Source organism: Poecilia latipinna, unplaced genomic scaffold (assembly GCF_001443285.1).
Source record: "Poecilia latipinna isolate Pla-1442-1.1 unplaced genomic scaffold, P_latipinna-1.0 Scaffold1057, whole genome shotgun sequence".
NCBI lineage: Eukaryota > Metazoa > Chordata > Actinopteri > Cyprinodontiformes > Poeciliidae > Poecilia > Poecilia latipinna.
This window is the reverse complement of record NW_015113673.1, coordinates 197,788-218,465: the sequence shown is the minus strand read 5'-3', so window position 1 is coordinate 218,465 and position 20,678 is coordinate 197,788. Positions and strand designations below refer to the sequence as shown.

The 20,678-nt window shown below is 38.2% G+C and overlaps 2 protein-coding genes across 15 annotated transcripts in view; one reads left to right on the top strand and one right to left on the bottom strand.

The window, feature by feature from the left end:
* Positions 1 to 115: 115 nt before the first annotated feature.
* Positions 116 to 1,822, top strand: LOC106959225 (lipopolysaccharide-induced tumor necrosis factor-alpha factor homolog). Of its 2 annotated transcripts, none has more exons than XM_015051649.1 (4): positions 116 to 261; positions 552 to 580; positions 674 to 806; positions 1,498 to 1,822. In XM_015051649.1, exons 1-4 carry the CDS (start codon positions 215 to 217, stop codon positions 1,604 to 1,606), a joined length of 318 nt encoding a protein of 105 aa, XP_014907135.1. In that variant the 5' UTR covers positions 116 to 214; the 3' UTR covers positions 1,607 to 1,822. The 2 variants fall into 2 exon arrangements, with proteins under 2 accessions (XP_014907135.1, XP_014907136.1); XM_015051650.1 differs by having other exon boundaries at positions 118 to 261; positions 510 to 580.
* Positions 1,823 to 2,212: 390 nt separating this feature from the next.
* mslnb (mesothelin b) overlaps positions 2,213 to 20,678 on the bottom strand; it is a 55,482-nt gene continuing 37,016 nt past the window's right edge. For 7 of the 13 annotated variants that reach the window (XM_015051636.1, XM_015051642.1, XM_015051644.1 and 4 more), the window contains 33 exons: positions 17,220 to 17,247; positions 17,051 to 17,135; positions 16,800 to 16,946; positions 16,385 to 16,596; positions 16,200 to 16,303; positions 15,024 to 15,142; positions 14,759 to 14,914; positions 14,421 to 14,635; positions 14,122 to 14,207; positions 13,687 to 13,814; positions 13,477 to 13,602; positions 13,205 to 13,395; positions 12,996 to 13,084; positions 12,261 to 12,385; positions 12,042 to 12,169; positions 11,839 to 11,956; positions 10,931 to 11,143; positions 10,673 to 10,843; positions 9,778 to 9,921; positions 9,606 to 9,670; positions 9,384 to 9,513; positions 8,955 to 9,040; positions 8,743 to 8,872; positions 7,316 to 7,506; positions 7,129 to 7,219; positions 6,899 to 7,028; positions 6,622 to 6,812; positions 5,711 to 5,866; positions 5,488 to 5,624; positions 4,452 to 4,585; positions 4,244 to 4,338; positions 3,900 to 4,146; positions 2,213 to 2,679 (listed from right to left, as the gene is read on the bottom strand). In XM_015051636.1, coding sequence (XP_014907122.1) covers positions 2,588 to 2,679; positions 3,900 to 4,146; positions 4,244 to 4,338; positions 4,452 to 4,585; positions 5,488 to 5,624; positions 5,711 to 5,866; positions 6,622 to 6,812; positions 6,899 to 7,028; positions 7,129 to 7,219; positions 7,316 to 7,506; positions 8,743 to 8,872; positions 8,955 to 9,040; positions 9,384 to 9,513; positions 9,606 to 9,670; positions 9,778 to 9,921; positions 10,673 to 10,843; positions 10,931 to 11,143; positions 11,839 to 11,956; positions 12,042 to 12,169; positions 12,261 to 12,385; positions 12,996 to 13,084; positions 13,205 to 13,395; positions 13,477 to 13,602; positions 13,687 to 13,814; positions 14,122 to 14,207; positions 14,421 to 14,635; positions 14,759 to 14,914; positions 15,024 to 15,142; positions 16,200 to 16,303; positions 16,385 to 16,596; positions 16,800 to 16,946; positions 17,051 to 17,135; positions 17,220 to 17,247 — 4,460 coding nt within the window. In that variant the 3' untranslated portion in view covers positions 2,213 to 2,587. Of the gene's footprint in view, positions 2,680 to 3,899; positions 4,147 to 4,243; positions 4,339 to 4,451; positions 4,586 to 5,487; positions 5,625 to 5,710; positions 5,867 to 6,621; positions 6,813 to 6,898; positions 7,029 to 7,128; positions 7,220 to 7,315; positions 7,507 to 8,742; positions 8,873 to 8,954; positions 9,041 to 9,383; positions 9,514 to 9,605; positions 9,671 to 9,777; positions 9,922 to 10,672; positions 10,844 to 10,930; positions 11,144 to 11,838; positions 11,957 to 12,041; positions 12,170 to 12,260; positions 12,386 to 12,995; positions 13,085 to 13,204; positions 13,396 to 13,476; positions 13,603 to 13,686; positions 13,815 to 14,121; positions 14,208 to 14,420; positions 14,636 to 14,758; positions 14,915 to 15,023; positions 15,143 to 16,199; positions 16,304 to 16,384; positions 16,597 to 16,799; positions 16,947 to 17,050; positions 17,136 to 17,219; positions 17,248 to 17,349; positions 17,372 to 17,470; positions 17,494 to 17,843; positions 17,942 to 18,408; positions 18,441 to 18,531; positions 18,703 to 20,678 lie in introns of all 13 variants that reach the window. The other 6 variants (XM_015051646.1, XM_015051638.1, XM_015051648.1 and 3 more) reach the window with 4 other exon arrangements.

Genomic DNA, 20,678 nt, shown 5'->3' with positions numbered 1-20,678 from the left:
CAACGATTCTAACTATTTTTCAACGTTGATTTAACATCATGTGCTATCTGGGAATAATTAAAAAAAATCCATGCTGACATACAAACAACACTCAACATTTGGATGGAGATTAGTGACGAAAACATGTAAAAAAAGTTTAATTTTTAACATGCTCCTCCTGAGCGTCTTGTGATTCTAATAGAGAGGAGGCACGGCACTGCAGAATGTCATCTCTATGGGAAAACTGGCCACTCTCAAGCCAAAAGTCATCCGACACAGACTGTAAGTAGTAGATCAGATTAATATTTTATAATATTGTAATATGTCCCCATCACTTAGATTTCAGGGCTCCGTTTATTTGCAAAAACAACTTTGGATATGAACACATGAACACTGACAGCGATTCAACAAATGCCACTGTTTATGAGACTGATTTCATTTTAAAGTATGCTTTATACAGAGATATGGTTTCTCTCTTTATTCACAGTTTTATGACATTTGTTAAATCTTGTTTTTGTATTACTTTTCAGTATTTACCGTTTGGTGTAGCTTATAGTGTTCACACTATACAGGAACATGTCAAACCCAGAAGTGGCTGTTGGTGAGTAAGTTAATCTTCTGAGAGATTCTAAAAGATGTTTCATTGTTTTTTTATTCACACCAACATGTTCTTAAAATGGCTTTTTCTATGCAGCGACTGTCGGCCCTTTAGGAGAGAATCCAGCTCAGATTATGTGCACGAAGTGCCATCAGACTGTCGTCTCTGAGGTGAAATATTCCTCTGGATTACTCACCTACCTTTTCTGTGGAGGACTTTTCTTCTGTGGGTAAGGGGAACTCTACTGTTGTTTAGGTTGTGCATATTTTTTGGAGGTGGGGCTTAAAGTATAAAATTGCTGACAGAGACACAACTTGGGCATAATGATTGTTTAAGGAACTTTAATATTATTATTAATTATTTAGTTGTAGTTTCGTGGAATTAAGAGATAGGTCCGTTTTTCACCCTGTGGGATTGGGTTTATAAACAGTCTTTGTTTTAAGTATTGTTGAGTTGTTTTTTGTTTGTTCTGTATTTGTATTATTCTGTACAAAATTCTAAATAAAGTGATCTAAAATAATAATAATAATAATAATAATAATAATAATAATAATAAGTGTTTCCATACATACATCCTCAGTCCATGGGGAGCTATTAAGATTTTTTAAAGTTATTTTTCTATACAAGCAACACATTGAAAAATCCACAGGAGCACATTTCCCTTCAGAGATTCATATGTTGATACCTAGTTGTTATTTTGTAGGATATTTCATATTTGTTTTAGAATTTAATAATCAATGCTAATTTGAATGTCATGTCTGCAGCTCCAGAGGATTCACAGGTTTACACATCGTTACAAATAAAATGATTAAAAGTTTCTGGGCCTGGATATAAAATCAGTGGGTTTAAATTACTGTGTCAGGTGGTGATTGTGAATTTTCTGAGTAGGAGGTTCTGAATGCGTCCACTTTCTCCTCCAGGTTTGTGTTCGGATGCTGCCTCATCCCGTTCTGCGTGGACAGACTGAAAGATGCCAAGCACACCTGTCCCATCTGCAAGACCGTCCTGGGAGTTTACAGACGCTTATAGCCGCCGCCGCAGCTCTACGCTGGCGGCTCATTGATGCGTCATCTAATCCTATATGAAACTAATTTGTAACAACTTTTTTTCTTTCTAATCAACAGAGAATTTTAGATGGTGTTAAATGCTTGTCCTTTTTATATTCTTATCTGAGCAACAATTAAACAATGTGATAGCTACAAATGTTCACTCTTTCGACCGCAAGTAAACCGGGCCAATGAATGGTTTTCTGCATTCATTCATTTATTATCAATCACAGAATGAACCTTTGAGTTGTGTGTCGTTGAGGACAGTGGGATCTGGTTTAGTCACCTTGATGTTTTTTAAGTAAATCATTAGAAATTGAGGTAGATGGCTGTTGCTCAGCCATATTTATGCTCAACATTCTTTTATTCCAGTTTTGATATTTCTTTGGATCTCCATTTGCCACAAACAGATGGTCGTCTTCTTTCTTCTAACTCATTTGATTAGATTTTTTTAAAGTGGCAGTGTTACATATTTTCCAGGAATATAGTCTCCTTTTATGGCACGATCAAGTAAATGTTAACTTCAGTTATAAAAATGCTAGCTATATCAAATGCAAAGACGAAGCATCATGATGAATAAAGTGGAGAGTTTACTCAAGAAAAGCATTTTATTTCAATAAGTGTTAACAGAAACATCCTTCATATGAGGTATCAGAAGTAAAATATGGAGGATAAAAATACAGAATATCTCCCCCTTCACAAATACCTACAGCAAATTGTAGTATAAGAAGTATATCTGGTATTATAGAAAAGACATAAAAGGTTTTATAGCAAAGAATTAAGTAATCACAAGCACAATATTTGGACCCATTTTTGTTCAGGAAATATATTTGTTCATTATAAACAACGTAATCGTCACAGTATTTGTTTTCGATTACACATAAATCTAAAAATGATTTCACCCATTAATCCAAGCACTGATTTTAGCCTACAGTGCGTGTTTGATAATCAGCCGTGCGTTTCTTCACATCCCAATCTGATTGGACGAGACGAGGAGCGCGAGGAAAACAAAGAAGGTGAGGCCGGCAACGTCTCCATGGATCTGGGCCCCGGCACCTAAAACAGAAACAGGTTTTAGACTCTCAGAACAGTTAAAATTTCCCTCTAATGGTTACACATAAAAAATTCTAATAACCTCATTTTAACCAGAAAATATCCCATATAAAATGCGTCTCCTGGGAACCGTTTGCTAAAACAAACGAAATCATCTGCTATGTCGTTTGGTGAAATGCTGAGCCAGTTTTGGAGCTCAAAAGGTCAACCTGAACATTTGGGAACCACTTTATTCTTTTCAATAAACATCGGGGCAGCTTGTCAAATCTTTTATCACTCAAAAAGATTCAAAGCATAATTAAAAGAAAAAAAAGTAATGGAATGCTTATAGCATATTAGAGATTTGCAAGTAAAGTCTGCTTTTGCTTTTTATTTGAAATATCGGTTGACAAAAATAGTTTTTTTTTATTCAAACTTTGTGGCAAAGTTTGTGTTTAATGACATGCAATATTGTGTTTCACTATTTAATATGAATAAAAATGTTAAAGATTAGTCACTATTTTTTATCTCGACCAATGTGCGCACAACTTTGTTGATATTCTGCTAATGCCGAATAAACAATTTTGCAATTGCAGTGTTTCTGTTTGACAAGAAACGCAGTTAAAATCACTTGTGAATATGTTGATTCCTTAAAAAAAAAAAAAAACACGCCACACCATCATCCTTCCACCACTTCCTGCCATCTTCTTCGTCTTTTCCACCAGTAGTAACATCTGGTTGTTGATCACGACTCGTATGATGTGGAGAAAAAAAAATCATACAGACGAAAAACCACCTCATTCTACCACAAAGAGCTTGATCAAAAAAGTGTCTTTTTTTTATTGCTACGGGTCCATTCAGTAAATTTATTTTCATAATTTGAATTTGTGCAATTATATGTTTAATGAAGCTGTGGATAGTGTGTGACAATCTCCGGAGAATCCAGTACAGCTAAGGAGTAGTTATAGCTACTGTTGGTTTCCATCCCACTGAAGTGTACACATGTGATTTTAATTGTGTTTCTCACTTAATGGAAACACCGCAATTGCAATATTCCACTGTTTGTTTGTTTTTTACATTAGTGGAATATTGGCAAAGCTTTGTGCTCGTCTGTAATGGAAACGCAGCTACTGTTAAGTTTGTTGCAACATCCTTCCATCAATGCCAACGACACAGTTTTCTGTTGATGAAATCATTTATTCTGAATATTGTTTCCACTGAGAACGTCCTTGAATAAGACTCACCTTTGGTAGTTTTGACAGTTGTTGAGGGTGTTGTAGTTGGGTTTGCAGCAGGGGTGGTTACTTTAGAAGTCGAGTTGGGAGAGGCGGAGCTGCTTGCTCTGCCTCCTGTAAGCCCAATATCCAGTGTGTCAAGTTCTGATTGTAGCCTGGTTGAGATCCAGCTTCTTACTACTGGGGTATTTTCAAAGCTCCTTAAATCAGCCAGGTTGTTGCCAAGAAGACCTTTAACTTCGCTAACACGCAGACTCTATGGAGAGAAAAGCAGGTCAAATTTCATACTTGGGACATGAAAAGGAACTTACACCATTACCAGAAGAAATAAAAAAACTCCGGATGACACTGACCTGTATCACACTCTCGTCCAGGTTAATAAATGTCTGCAGGTCCATATTGACGTCGGAGGCTACCAAACTTTGAACAAAATTATAAGGTGCGCCTCCTACAGGACAAAAAAAAAATGGTGCTTACGTTTAGCTCAATCTTTAAGAGACGTTTTCTATTTAATGCAGCAGGTTTGTTTGTGTGTGCGTGCATGCGTGTGTGTCTGCTCACCCAGGTATGGCTGTATGAGCTGGTACAATGGAACGTTTGATCTGGAGGTAGGCTGAAACGCTTGAAGGGCGATGCTGAAGAGCACTTTGAGTTTGTCTCTGGTGCAATTGGACACATCCAAAGCGTCGGCATCTCTGAGACAGCAAAAAGTACAAAACATATGTTTGAAATGTGTCAGTGAAACATTAGATTTTCAATAAATCAGACTTAAACAAGTCCAAAAATGAAATTAATCAGGGTGACAATATTTTGGTAAATGTTTTTAAAATGCTTTTTGTTCACTAGAACAGACAGCAAGCGGAAGAGAACTTCAATATCACGTTTTGGTAGGAACTATTTATCAGAACAAGAATAGATCCAGTAAATTTACTCAAGTCAAAGTTTATTCATGCAACACATTTACAACAGTATCAGCTGACCAAGCTGTTTCACAACAATCACATCACATTTAGAAAATAATGAGCAAACTACGATGGCATATTAAGGGCATAGTAGACAGAAAAAGGGAGGATTATACGTCTGCCAAACACTCTGAAATTTTGAGGTTAATCTCAGACATTTTTTAAAAAAAAAAAAAAAAAAAAAACAACAACAAAGAAACAGGGTAATTTCTGAATTTCAAAAGTTGAAAATCTTTTTACTTTTGTAAATGTTCTGACTTTTAAAAGTTTTTTCTGGAGAATTTCTAAGATTAATCACAAAATTTGAGGGTTTTTTTCTTTCTATCAACAATGGCAAAATAAGAACAAAACAAAACGGATGCTTAAAAAAATTCAAAAATAAAATAAAAATAGTTTCCATGTTAACCAGCTGCAATATTACACCATCTGATTATTAAAATCAATACAAAATACATTTATGCTACATTTTAATTATACTCATATCACTAAGTAGAGTTTTGTGATGAAGTTTATTTTATAAGATGAGGTTATGGTTCTGCGACCTGAGAAAAGTCAATCCTCAGTTTAACCTCAACCTAACCCTGATAATCCAGTGAGATTAAGAGTAGAACAAACCCAAAACAAAGAGTACTTACTTCAAGCTAAGTTGAGAGATGTTGCTAAGAACTGCAGCATCCACAGAGCACAGGTTTGGTCCTCCGATAGCATTAAGCTCGGCGCTCTCAAGTTTGTTGCCTCCCACGCTCAGATACTTAGAGATGATAGCTTTAGCCTGAAGCAGCAGAAACGAGCACTGATGTGAACGAACAGGCGTACCGACGGCAAATACGAGCACAACACATTTAACCGTTTGCCCACCAAGCTTGGATCCCACGCTCCGTATGTTGTGTCCATCAGAGATGCGAGCGTGTCCACCTCAGTGATGTTCCATGTATTGATCTGATCTATCGAGGCAATGCGCGACGCCGGGCCCAAGATCTGGACCTGGTCTTCAGGGACGGTGGTGCTGTACGCCTAGATACAGAAAGTTTTACAAAGAATTAAAGGAGAAACATCCAAATTAAGACACAGACTGAGGATGGGTTTATCTTTGTCTCTGAATAAGCAATATAACTTAATGGCTTTTATTGTGCTCTTATTAAAAGTTAAAATGAAAATCCTCAAGTTTTGTTTCCACGGTACGTCCGTTTCCATCATAGTGAGCAAAATAAAAATGGTAAACATTTATTTTTGAACAGCACAAATGGTTAAGGGAATATTAATGACACGCTCAGCACTGTATAGAAACATAGATGAGCAACAGATGAGTTATTAAATTAGACACAAATCAAAAGTACACAAAATGTAATCTAAACAACCACTAACCAAATTCCTTTTCCCCCACCAAAAAAGACTAAAAGAGAATCTGGTCAAATTAAAGATTGCTGCCAAACTTCTACAGTGTGACCCATGTGAGTAGGAAATGGACAGGAAAATTCACCTCAGATGGGATTGTCAATAGGTTTCAAATTGACCCAGTGGATAAAAAGTGGATTTTTATTTTCTTAATACTTGTTTAGGACTCACATAGGGTGGAAAATAATGCACTACAGAAAAGCAATAGAACTTTTTTTTTTTTTTTGCCACAGTTTAACCTGAACTGCGCTGAAATATGCTGCAATTCAAATTATCAACAAGTCGTATCAAAATGAAGAGCAAGCATGCTAACGTTAGCCTAGTACATCAGTGAACTGGTCCAGTGGATGCATCATCACGCTCCATGTGCTCACCTCCTGCAGCTTGGTGAGAACAATCTTGAGGTAATCCTCTTGATCCACCTTCTGGGTGATGATCTCCAGGTTGTCCCTGACAACCGCAGCACTGAGACAGCTGTTGAACTGATTGATGTCGCTGTAGTCGAAGGGGAAGGTGACACCACTGATGGTGACCTGGGTGATGTTTCCTACTGTGCATTCAGTGACTGAAACAAGAGGAAGAAATATGAAAATCAATCATTACTGGATGAACAAGCATAAAAAAAAACTGATGAAAGGATTATCAACTGACCCGCCTGTCGCTTAAGTCTGCTTCTAATTGATCGTCTTATATTTGCTTTCATTGCCCCTATCTTCGCTCTGCTGACTCCATCAGTTTTGAGGACTTTCAGGTAGTATTTTAAGAATGAGCGCTTCGTGGTCTGCAAGCAGGAAAAACGGGAAAATCAAGAGAAAAAAATTTAATCATTCATGTTCTTTCATCTGCATACAAAATATCTTTTTTTTGAAGCAGTGACTTACTTGGTCAAAGTTGTCATAGAAACCTGAAGACATATACAGAGGAAATGTATCGAGGTTCCTCAGCGTTGTTTCAGTCCATGTCGGAGCAAGTCTGGTTATGAAAAAAAAAAAAAAACAAAAAAAAAAGGTTATTTTTTTTAAAGGTCGAAAAAGGCAACAAATTTCTGCCAAAGACACAGATCTTTACCGATATCTAGTGGTCCCACCGATCAGACGGGTCTCCACTGCGGCCGCCTGAGCGGCAGACAGATCCGGGCAGGTCTTCAGTTTCTCCAAGATGGATTCATCAGAGTCCAGGATGTAAGAGGGGCTCAGGTAGCAGCACATGTTTCCCAGAACTGTTACTTGGTCTTTAGTCAGGTTTGTGGTTGTTATGCCCTGAGATGAAAAGTCAGACATGAGCACAATAAAATTAGAACATTAAATAAACCTACAGGTGGTGCTAAGGTGGGCCTCAGAAAATTGAGGGAAGATGAGGAAAAATAAATACATTTAATCTAATAATTTTTTAATCACCAAATCCAACCTATTTTTAATCATTATTATAAAATATAAATTAAGATAATGTATTGAAATGTTCTTTGGCATATTCATCTTTCTGACTGGCTGCCAGTAAATTTTATCAAGAGGCTTTGCTACTCAAGCTAGCATAGCATACCTCAACATCAAACTGTTTGAGGCTGCAATTTTGTTAATTATTGAAAAATGCAGAATAAAAGTGAAGTTAATTTTTACACATTTGTAAAAATACTGTATAGGTTTGCAAAGCTAGAAGCTAATGTTGTTTGTGAGGCCATGGCATGGACACAGGCTAATTTTTCTAGCCACACAATTAGCCTGTTTAGCTTAGCGTAGCCTAAGTATGTGCAACTCTGTTTTTAGCGCTATTAAGCTAACTCTATTCAACTTAAAAGTCAAAATTATTGAACCATTACAGGCTACAAATGGCAAGCAATTGTATAATTACCCCCTTTTTTACTTTATGAATGTTTTTGTGCAGTAGTCTGAGGCTGCTTTTTGTTAAACATCACATACATCAACCAGCCAGTTAGACTAGAGATGTAAATTAGCACCTTGCTTATAATATCATCTATTCAGATTTAAATATGAATTGATATATATATAATATTAAATTTCTGAAAAAATAAACTTGAAACAATGAACAAAAAATGTGCTATTATGCCAGCTGTAAAACAACAAAGGAGCATTTCTGTCATCTGCAGATATGCAGTGTCGACATAATGCTAATCTATGTATGTACGATATTATCACCATCCTAAAACAATGGCCAAAGTCTTTGTTTTTTCTTTCTTTTTTTTTTTTCTTTTTTTTAAACCAAAAATGATTTTGGCAAACATGACTTGACTTTTGGTGGTGGTGGGGGACAAAATCACATTTTTCAACCCCAACTGCCTATGGCCACGCCCCTGTTGAGAATCAACAATAATTTCAAACAATTTTGGCTTTTAAAATTAATATAGTTGTGATTTGTAATACCTTTAACATGATTTTCTTTTTAATCTCTCTATTTTCTTTTTTTTTTAGAATTACAGAGGATTAAATTATGAAGACAATGATTCTTGTGATCAACGATAGTTTTCGGGTGAAACTTACCAGGCAGCTCCTGGCGTTATCAAACAGAGCAGTCCGCTTGTAGCTGAGTTCTGAGGAGAACACCGAGAAGTCGGCGTCGCTGAGCTGTTCAAAGTATTGCCTGCAGTTGCTCTGGGACACCAGAGAGTAGCTGGTGTTCAGGGAGAAGGACATCAACAAGTCAGCATTTAATCAGGAGTCCAACACTAATTAGATATTGCAAGAGGACTTACTCATAGTACAGCAGCACATCTGGAGGGAAAAGTTCAAAGCTAGTGATGTCTGATTCTTTCCTGATGAGGTTGAACATGCAGGTCAACTGATGAGACAAAATGCATTTACCTGTTACCAACTCGTGTTGCATATTCCCTTCACCGCTTAATCAGAAACAGAAACAACTAAGTCAATTACAGCATTAAACATCTGGGTACGTCTGCAAAGATATGTAGAGTTCTGTATGCTGTGTTCTTATAGTTGTAGAAAAAATATGTACATTTATGGAAAAATAATTTGACCCACTGGCAAATCCCTGGGGCTGTGGGTCTGATATGCCTGTTTCTAATAACTGTACATTAGTTTCTGCTATAGTCTTGTACAATAGCAGAACTATAGTAGATTTTTTTCTTAACACCATCAATGCAATTACACTCCCGGACTCTCACCTGAGACTCCACCAGTTTGACTTTGTCTGTGCCTTTGCGCCGACAGGCTTTGACCAGATTCTTGACCTGCGCCTTCTGAATTGTTCTCACACTTGTGCATGTGAATCCTTGCAGCACAGAGGAAGACAGGCTACACAAACACACAAATACATGTTGGGATCACTGAACACACGCAGAGAAAAGACCACATGTTTTCACACCAGATTGTTTGTCTAAACCTACTTGTTCGCACTTCCCAGGACAGCCGTGGAGCTTTCCATTGCGATTACGCCAAAGAACAGCTCAGCCTGACGAAACAAAGTTATAAACTCAAGTAGTTGTTCTTCTGGTAACATACAAATGAGAGAAAAAAAAAAAACTCTACAGGTTTTTAGCGAAGAAAGATCTCCTCTACCTGCTGGCGTTTCCATTTCTTCTTGTTGAGTTTTGTGACGCTGCCAGCTGTAAAGCTCTGGAGGAAAACCCGAGGGATCTCAGTGGCCATTTCGTCCGGAACGTTCTGGATTATCGCCTCTCCGGTGCTGTTCACCGATAAAATCTGGCAGAAGAATGGTGAGCATCCAGTTGTAGGTTATTCAAACTTAGCTAAATCCAAAATTAAGATTCAAATCAAACTTTGTTTAAATCCATTTTAGATTCATTTAAAGGGGGAGGATTATGCCACATAGCGCCATTTCATTGCACAATCAAGTATTTCTGTTAATTTCAGTTGTTATAAAAATGCTGCATTATTTCAAATATTACTTAAAAAGAAATTTGACTTTGTAACTGAAATTGGGCCTCTGTCTCTTTAAGAAGCTCCTGCTCTTTTCTGAAACTCTGCTTTCAGGAAGCTATCACAACATGGCTCCTCTATTAACCCTTTAACAATCCTTTTAGCAGAGAAGTAGCTCCTATAATGAGGTGAGATGACATGCAGTTCCACCTGATGTTTGCTAATTGCTGCTGGCTAGTTTGAAGGAGCTGATTGGGGGAGTTATGGGGGAGGGCTGCTCTGTGAGGCGGAAACTTGGAAGCTTGGAAAGTGAAGCTTCATCCTCAAAGGCGGAGCTATGTACACCCAGGCGTTTTGCACAGCTGAATTGTTGCCATGGAGATTCAAGGATTTTCTCAAACATTCATTCAGATTCAGAAAGAATCAAGGCAACACTCCAGGTATGTTATTGATGACGGAATAACAATGTAACATGATGCAAAGTTCAAAAAAGTTGATTTTACATAATTCTGCCCCTTTACTTTTTTTCCCCCCCCGATAATGAAAACCTATACTATAAATCACGCAGGCATACCTGGGTGACAAAAATCTGCTGGACGATCTTTGGAGCGGACATCATGTGTCCCACAAGCGAGGGGTTTCTGGAGGCGACCAAAATCTCAGAGCTCTGGATTTTCCTGAAAACTCTGGAGGGGACACCAATGATGAGAGTACCCAGCGTAAAAAGAGACGAAGAGCTATTGATCTGGTGGGATAAAGGAAGCAATCAGTGAGTGTTAAACATGAAAATTGGTCATGAGCAAGATGAAATGGGCGAAGGGAGAAGCTATACCTGCATTACGGTCAAGAGAGACTCGATAATGCTCTTTGCCTGTCCTCCATTCCAGCCCATCACGTTGCTGAGTGTGAACAGAGCATTGACCAGCTGCTGTGGCTGGATGGCCTTGATCTGCCCCTTGGACATACTGGTGCTCTCATTGCCGAGAGCAGAGATGGCGTTGGAGTCGATGTCATCACCCAAGTTGCTCGTCAGAGCAGCAGAAATCTACAGATGCAAAAGTAAAAAAAATAAATAAATAACTTTTTAAGTATTATTTTTCATTTCTTTGACAGGAAGTTGTATTGTGAAGCAGATTTTTCTGGTTTAGTTCCTATTTTGGTACACAATAATATTATTCATAATTGACACGATGCAATCTGCTGGGTTTCCTTAGAGAGAAACTTTTTAAGCTATTGGGATAATGTGGATCCCCATTTGAGGTGACAGACAAACACTATGCAACGTTTACTTCTCAGAAAAACAAAAATTCTCAGAAACTATTGCAATAGAAAAGAGCAAATGCTGGACAGTAGCTATCTTTTCATTGATCGTATAATTGCGCCTTTTGGAATTACTAAAATAAATTTGCTAAATAAGAAACATGTCAATTTTGAAAAACAATTTTGCTAAAAAAAATTTTTTGCTCCAAGTGGTTTTCTGGCTTCTGCGTATTTCGCAAAACAGCGACGGAGACCCTCTTTTTGCATCACACAAGTCGTGATCAACAACAGGATGTTTCTACTGCCGAAAAAGACTTATTTAATGGAAACATCCCAATTGCAAAATTGTGTTTTTTCAATGTAAGCAGAAGATCCACAAAGTTTTGAGTACCTTTGTAACAGAAATGGAGCTACTGTTCATGTGTTTAAGTTCTTTACATCGGCTCTTGTGTTTTTGTTTTCCCTCTGTGTTCCTGTTACCTGTGGATCGAGATCTTGGCAGACAATGGTGAGGTTCTGCAACACGAACAAACTTTCTCCTGGAGTCAGCTGGGTGAATGCCATGGCAGGAGCGACACACCGGCACAACATAGGAAGGCTGCAGAGAATATATCAAAATAACAATAAAGACAAAAAAAAAAAAAACACCTTTGCAAAATCTTAGTAATTGGTGATAAACGCACAGAAGGGGGTGGAAGTTACTGTCTTGTTGGTAGACCAGTTTAGTGTAGTAGTCAGTGAGGTTCTGAGGCAAAACCGAGTGGTTGAGGAGTGCGATGTTCAGGGGGTTCACCGTGAACACCTGCAGGGTCTATAAGGAGCAGGAACAATAAAAGCAGGGACAATAAAAATCTGTGTCTCCTATTATTTGTCATTTAAGAGATCAATTCCAGATTCAGTACCTGATCCGATCCGAAGGTCTGAAGAATCTCAAGAGTGAGGAACGGCATGAAAGGGCCGATGTACTCAGCAAACCAAGCCGTAGAGTTCAGCTCTGGGTGGTTGGGGTCGTAACATCTTGGTGTTGCTATGGTGACAGGTTAAAACTGTTCAGGTTCAAAGATTTTATATTTATGACAAATGAAGAGTAATTCATCGACAGGGTACTAACAAGGTGCCAAGAGTGTGTACCCACAGGATACTTATGAGGTACTTTTGAGATACTGGTGTGTACTTACAAGGTTCCACCTGTTTATAAAAACATTTATACTTTTTGGGTACTGAGAGGGGTATTTATGAAAAACATTAAGGGTACTTACAGGAGAAACTTATGGAATATATTTTTGCAGGGTAATTGAGTTTGCCTGTAGGGTTGTTACAAGAGTTACAGGTTGGGTTTGACTAACAGGCATTTCTGAGGACCTGCTTGTATTCAGAGGGAACTTTCTCCATCTGCATTTAACAAGTATCCATGGTGATACCTATAGCATAACTATAGATATAAAAACTTAATTAATATTGACCTGGCTGTACTATCAGAAGACTTATTACCTTGTACAGTATTCCTCATATCTACTGTACATGCACCCTTTGTAGGTATCAGAATTACAAACTGACAACTGAAAAGTGAAATGATTAAAAAACAAAGCAAAATAAGTATGAATTTAAGGTTACTTTGTTGCCGTGTTCGAACTCACCTGATTGGAGGTAGTTCCTGATGGTGCTGAACACATCTTCCCGCACAAAGTCCACCGCAGTGTAGTTGTATTGACCAAGAACCGAGACACTGAAACGGCACAAGGTTCAATCAGGACACAGAAACAAAAACTTCAAAAAGTTCAATCAGGACACAGAAACAAAAACTTCAAAAAGAGAGGGAAAAAAAAAAAGCTGCTTGGAAACATACAGTTTCTGGAAGGCCAGACACGAGGTGTTATGTGTAACATCTGGACTGATCAGACTCTTTGAGAGGAAGACCAAGTAGTTCTGGAGGCTTCGGTCAAACCAAGCGTTGACCTCTGACCTGCTGGTACTGCTGAGGGCCATGGGCCAAACGCAGGGCAGGGTGGGACGCCTGACATCTACCGGCAGGGACTCCTGCAGTGAATTAACAGGTTGTTGTGTTTGCACACATCATCCCGATGTTGTGTTTGAGATTCCAACAGGTGTGTTACATACAGTTTCCAAAAACACTCGTGTCTGAACATAGCTGCTGTAGAGACCACAGAGCAGCGCTTCATCGTCAACGACGTCTGGCCGACGCAGTAGGTTCCCCAGATGTGACGGAGGCATGGAGTTCACCAGCTGGAAGATCAGAAGTCACATAAATGAAGTCGATTTGGTCGGCCTCAGTTCTGCCAATACCCGAAAGCTTTTATCTCAACACACCAGATGCTTCTGGTCACGAGGCATGAGGGACAGGAAGGTGGTCAGGTTGGGGAACTGGAATCCCAAGAATGAGTCCTCGACAAAGCTGTAGAAGCTGCCGTCACCATAGCAACGGAGAGCTGGAGGGGCTATCAAAAAAACAGGATTTTCAGGTGATGTGTAAGTTTTGTTTTTGGAGACATTTCTCTAATATAACATTATATAAATTGATTTTCAATGATTCGCTGTAGTTTGTTCACTCTGACTATTTAAGTCTATTTCCCAGCAGCCTCAATGTAGCGCTCAGCTAAACGGCTTGCAGTCTATGTTGGACCACAAAATACTTCTGACTTTGCAGATATGAAGCAAGCTTACTGTAAAGATTTAACAAAGATCTTTACATACGTATGCTCGAGTTTTGCTGCTCAGCTGACTTTCAAAAAGCAGTTTCTTTACCTTTCAGTGCCAGAATGATGTGGTTGTAGATTTCTTTCTGGGAATCCGGAGTGAGTGTTAGGATTGTCGAATTGAGAAGCGTTACACTGAAACAGACAAAATAAAAATTCTAAGAATTTTTGGAGAAGATTTGAATCAAAATAAAAAATTTTACTGAAACACAGCACCAATGTGTGAAAGTGCCCTTCCTTGAACGTTTTTTTTTTTTTTTACACATTCTCCCGTTGCAACCATAGTGTTGAATGTAATTTATGCTATCAACTAAAACAACTGCTTGTGCTTGTTGCCTTTCCACTCACCCCTGCTGTCCAATGCTGCAGTTCCTTCCCGCCAGTATCTGGAAGTATGGGTTGACTTGGGAGGGGATCAGGCTTATGACCAGGGGAGGCAGTCGATTATTGAGCCACTGGGATACCACCGAGTCCTCCACTGAGGGATGGGACAGGTTTGCACGATTGAACACAACCTCCAGCATAGCGGACCTCACTGCAGAGGGCATCATCTGTTCATTTCCCTGCAAGAAAAAACCACAAACAAAAACACTGAAAATCATAGACTATCTACAAACAAACATTTTTAATACAGATTAAATTACACCAGCCAACACTTTGCTGTTAAGGTAAGATGTTTTGCGTACCCTAATGGCGACTGAGAACTCATCAAAGAAAACGGCCAACATTGGGTCTGGGACGTATTTCATAACCATGGCAACCTGGTCAGAAGTCGTGAGCAGCCCAGGTATGGTGAATAAGCCCACCAGCTGTCCGACAGACAGAGAGGCCAGTGCTTCCATCTGTACACAAACAAAGGCATTTATGTTTACAGTAACGAGTTTTGACTATAAAGATAGAAATGAAAAAGCCTTGAAATAACACGAAAAGAAGCCATGCGACAGAACCTACCGGTGAAAAGTCGGGGTAGAGCTTCAGCAGTTCCTGGATGGAAATGAAAACAGAAAAGCCTCCCAGGTTCTTCTGCAGCCAGTCACTGCTATCGACTGTGTTGGAGCTGCAGGATGGATCTGAGCCACACAAACAAACACACATGCTAAGCTAATCGTTACCCTTCTGAGGAGACGCCGACCACTTCTATATGCTTTCATACTTCATCACGTAAGACAAGAAAGATGTTCAAAAAGTTTTCAGTATCAACTAGCAAAATGGTAGATTTGATGGGACTTGACTTGGGCAAAAGTACAAGTTTCACAAAATTGACAACAAATGATTTCACAAACATGAAAATCATGGTCTTATTGACTTTACTTGAAACAAAACAAAGTACTGTTTTAATTGAAGGTGAAATTATACAAAAAATACAACTATAATAATAACTATGTCATTATAGTATAATATAGCAGTTATTCATATTCATTTTAATTTCCAAAAGCTTAAGAAAAAAAAATATAGCGGTAATACTTAAACAAACATGGTTATTTCATTAACTGTACCATTCTGCAACAAACTGATATTATCTTAATCACTTTGAATTCTTAACAACACTTTATGTAAATCACTTTGGGTCGCATCACTGCTGGAAATGTGCTACGCAAAGAAAATTGTCTTGTCATGCATCTGCCTACTTATATAATTCATTAGTAGGTTGAACTATATAGTGATTTAAAATCTTTTACTCATTGACTGTTTCAAAATGAATTTAGCTCCCCACCCTCCTACACACCATCTAAAAAGCAGAAGAACTACAGCGTTTTTATTTTTCATGGTGCAATTACTTACATGGACTGAAAAACTGGTCTTCGTTTTGATGTTTTCTTTTTTTAGATCTGTTTGGTGTTGGGCTTATTTAATTATTTGTTTTTACTCTGCTTATATTCATTTTTAAACAATTTCATAATTTTGTCCCTCAAAATATTAAAACAAATACTTTTCATAGACATTCTGTCCCAAGACAATACTAAATAGAGCTACCTTTCAGAAATAATTCTAATAATTTCTCTAAGACCACAATTTCTCAGATCAATGTTATGGTCACTTTAATGTCATGGTTTTCCTTTACAATGACTCTTTCACTTCAATACGTCAACATGCATGGTAAGGATCAGTGTGTTTGCAGGTTCCTACCTGCAGTGTTGTTTGTTGTCAGATAAACTGTGATGAAGTGTGTAAAGACAGACATCTGCTTTTCACGCAACATGACTGGATGAAGCTTGCTCAATGTCTTCACGCTGAAAATGGAAAAGATTTTATTATCACAAATTGTAAAAGATAACTAAAAGGAATAAAAGAATAAATGTATCCATGCTTACATGTACTGGTAGGTGCTGCAGTCCAGTGATTTGGAGGAGAGACATGAGAGGAAGTCCTCGGAAACAGCTGGCAGGAACGGACGAAGGCGGCGGCCGAACCACATCTGGACGAAGGCGGGATCGTTGAAGACTGTCATGTTGACGACATCCAGCCGGAGTTCTCGTATGGAGTCCAGGATCATGGAGGCAGAAGGATGGTCAGGACGGAGCGTCTGCAACAAGAAATGATCCGCGATAAATTCTTAGCAAAATAAAAGATCTTGAAGTGTGTTTACATACATCAATTGTACTTATTGTACTATTTATTAACATATATTTTCAGCCCCAATATTTTTTTTCTTTTTGTCATATCACAGGTGAGAAATGTTTGTAGATGGCAATAGTCAATTTGGTTGAAACCAAAAGCCAGTCTTACGGTGTTGCTCAGCAGATCCAGAGCTTGATCCAGGACCAGGGAGGCTTTGGACAGCAGCAGCTTCCAGGCAGGTTTGGAGCCTCTTGAGTCGGAGACCCTATCACAACCCAACATGGCTGCCAGATCCACAGCTGTTAAACCTGACAGCTGGAGAGGAGAATGACAACAGACCAGATGTTGAACCAAACATGGAACCATTTTCCCTCAGCTGCACTTTGAGGACAGATGATGATGATGATGCGACGTCTTACAGAGGCACAGGCAAATTCCTCCACAGAGAAGCTGCAGTGCCGTCCGACCATCGTTGATCTGTCTAGGTGGATCTGAAGCTCTGTGCTGTAACACAAAATGATTCATGTTTCCTTAATTTAACAGGAAATGTTTAGGGGAGAAATATCAAAAAGTCTTTCTCAACCCTACCTGTTGACTCCCATGCATATCTCTGTCTCTGTGAAAACGTGCAAGACAAGATAAAGTATTAAAATAAAAATAATACATCATTTTAAATAAAAGTAGATAAAGGGTAGTTATGCAGTGACAGGAAGCTTACCATTTGCCATTGTTACATTGCACTAGGTAGAGAAAATGATTAAAATGGTTATTAATCTTCAAAAAACAAATACATTTGTTTGAAAACATAAAATAAAATGTCCACAGTAGCATATCTTTACCTGCCCAATGTATATGATGCAGTCTGTGATAAAAATTCAAAAAATGAATTATTTAAAATTCTCAGTTATTAAAGAAATAAGAAATTTACACAAATTTAAATCACAAAGTTATTTCTTGATTACCTTTTCAAAAACCAACAATCAGTAAATTTGCATATTAAGTATTATCGCTTTGTATTTAATTTTATATTGAAATACAAGAAAATGATCTCAGCACAACTTCCTTTACATGTAACTAAAATCATCATTGTTGTTACAGTTTGTTGGGAAAATGTTACATAAAGAAAATAAAATTAAAGAAGAGAATATTGGGAAGAGATTTAACGTAACAGTATTTGTATTAAAAAATGCAGCTTTTTATTGTAAAACTCACCTAGTGGTAGTTGTTTGGACAAAGCCACTTTAGTATTTGTGATGACTAACACTATGTCAGGGGAAGTGGTTATCATGGCCTTGTCCAGTCTGGCGAATCTGCACGGCAAAAATATTTTACATTTGGTCAAACTAAACTCATTCTGTGGTCTGCAAGAATCACCAAAATCATCCATGTGTAGAAAACAATAATAATAATCAGAATAATCAGAGAGAAAATAAATTTAAAACAAACATGCTATTATCATTCTATGCATTCATAAGTTTTAGTACATGTCCTTAGTTTTTTGGTAGAATTGCCTTTAACTTTCTATTTGATGTTCTAAGATGTTATTCACACATTATCTTCTAATAATGCCATTTAATTTGATGCTGCTAACGCCATGTTCCACATTCGACATGAAAGCTTTTCTTTGATTACCCAAATAATAGTATTGTTACACCCAAACATTTCAGTTTTGGTTTCATCCACATGATACCTCAAAAGACATTCCTCTTTGTCCTCCTTACCCTAATCCTAACCTACTTGGTCATATTTCTATATTGCAGGTTTGATCTAGACTCACAGTGTTTTGTAGAATGAACAGGAAAGGTTTTCCTGTTGGACAAAAAGGAAGAAAATGAAGAATGAGTTACTACTTTAAACACAAAATCCTCGAAAAACCTTAATTATAATAGACTTTTCTAACCATCTTAGTGAATACGAGGAGAGATGACAGGAACTCCGTGAATCTCCTTTCCTTTGGTGCTTCAGTCATGTAATCAAAGAGCGTGTTGATGACAGCATCTGTGTTTTCAGGGGGCGTCAGACCAAGCAGCTCCACTCTCTGATTTGGCGTGAGGAGCTGTATGACATCCAACTATTAAGAAAAGAAAAGAAAAAAAGGTTATTTCGCCTTACTTTTAAAAAGCACTGATTTGTTGTTGACAGTCTGAGCCTCACTGGGTTGAAGAGTCGGTTGAGACGGATCAGCTCACTGATGATCACAAACTCTGAGAATGGACCGAAGTTGTCGGTCAGCCACTGTGCGCTGTTGTTGAAGGAGGACAAACATCCTGGACCTGGAACAGGTCAAGAAAATGGAGATTTGTTTGTTTTGCACCAAAAAAAGAGGAAAAGTGTTTATTACTTTGAGCATTTACTGTTTTATAAGGAATAACATACTAAGGTTTGTGTGTTTATATGTCTGACATGGAAAGTCATGAAGAAATAAACGAGCACAAAATAAAGAGCTAAAAGACAAAGGGTTTGGATAAATAAATTAAGAAAAACAACTGAAATCTGAAGTTAACTAAAGACATTGATTTGAAGGATGTTGTCGTGGAAACACTAGACAATCATAAAAGTAGCTCGTTAATAGTGTTTCTCAAAAACTGCTCTACTTCATTATATTTCAGACCTACATAAGTTTATTAAAATGTCAACATGCATGGTAAGGATCAGTGTGTTTGCAGGTTCCTACCTGCAGTGTTGTTTGTTCTCAGATAAACTGTGATGAAGTGTGTAAAGACAGACATCTGCTTTTCACGCAACATGACTGGATGAAGCTCGCTCAATGTCTTCACGCTGAAAATGGAAAAGATATTTTATTATCACAGATTGTAAAAGAGATCCAAATATATTTGTAAAGTGATTATAAAGGATAAAGGTATCCATGCTTACATGTACTGGTAGGTGCTGCAGTCCAGTGATTTGGAGGAGAGACATGAGAGGAAGTCCTCGGAAACAGCTGGCAGGAACGGACGAAGGCGGCGGCCGAACCACATCTGGACGAAGGCGGGATCGTTGAAGACTGTCATGTTGACGACATCCAGCCGGAGTTCTCGTATGGAGTCCAGGATCATGGAGGCAGAAGGATGGTCAGGACGGAGCGTCTGCAACAAGAAATGATCCTGGTTACGTTTTTAGCTAAAACAAAGGTCTTGATCGGAGATCAAATAAAGCCGAATGATGAGTTTAGGTGAATTGGTTTAATGGTGTTTAGATCTAGCCATCTGGCCTATTGCACTTTTTAATCTTTGTTTGAACGGCAACAAGAGTTTATTTTACATAATATCAAGCATAATAACATTCACAGTCTTAGCTAATTTGCATTGAAGGTTTTAAGCCCATAGACTCATGACATTACAAACATAGCAGAATCATGATACATCCTACTACTACACAATAGAGCAACCAAACATGGGATAAGGAGCAGAGCGTGAGAAAAATCATCATGAAGTTATCACGGCTGAATGTACCCATGACGATAAACTTAATACCTTTTAAGAAACTCGTTAATCCCCAGTTTAAAAATACATTTTCAGTCTCCATGTATCTACGAGCAGAAGGCAACAACGTGTAATGGCGACGAAGAGGGTGATTTGGGTCAACAAGGACATCTTTGACCTGTTTTGTGATTCTGCTTCTGTCCAGCTGGGGAAGCTCTACCGGACTTATCCCTGTCATGTTGATATACATCCTCACAAGTTTGTGCTTATTGTTTTTACAGGATAAGCGACTAAAACTAACAAAATACAGAAAATGTTAAAACTGATTGGATTATTTTAGATACACTGTCAAATTATAGTTTCTTAATTTCCAACAAAAATGACAAGCTGTGGTGGGCCTTAGCACAGACTGCATCCGTTTCGGTCTTAAAGGTCATGCAATTGTCGAGAATTGAATCAAGATGTTCGTAATGTTGAGACCGATCAAAATTCTGTATCAGCCAAAATAGGAATCAATGATGGGCCTGAAAACTGAACCGAAGCACCGCTGGTTGGAACCAAAAGCCAGTCTTACGGTGTTGCTCAGCAGATCCAGAGCTTGATCCAGGACCAGGGAGGCTTTGGA

Excerpts from the sequence above, each read along its gene's own strand:
- LOC106959225 (XM_015051649.1), top strand. The coding sequence starts at position 215 with ATGGGAAAACTGGCCACTCTCAAGCCAAAAGTCATCCGACACAGACT. Across the intron at positions 262-551 it reads AAAGTCATCCGACACAGACT|GAACATGTCAAACCCAGAAG; the intron begins GTAAGTAGTAGA and ends CACACTATACAG. Across the intron at positions 807-1,497 it reads GGAGGACTTTTCTTCTGTGG|GTTTGTGTTCGGATGCTGCC; the intron begins GTAAGGGGAACT and ends TTTCTCCTCCAG.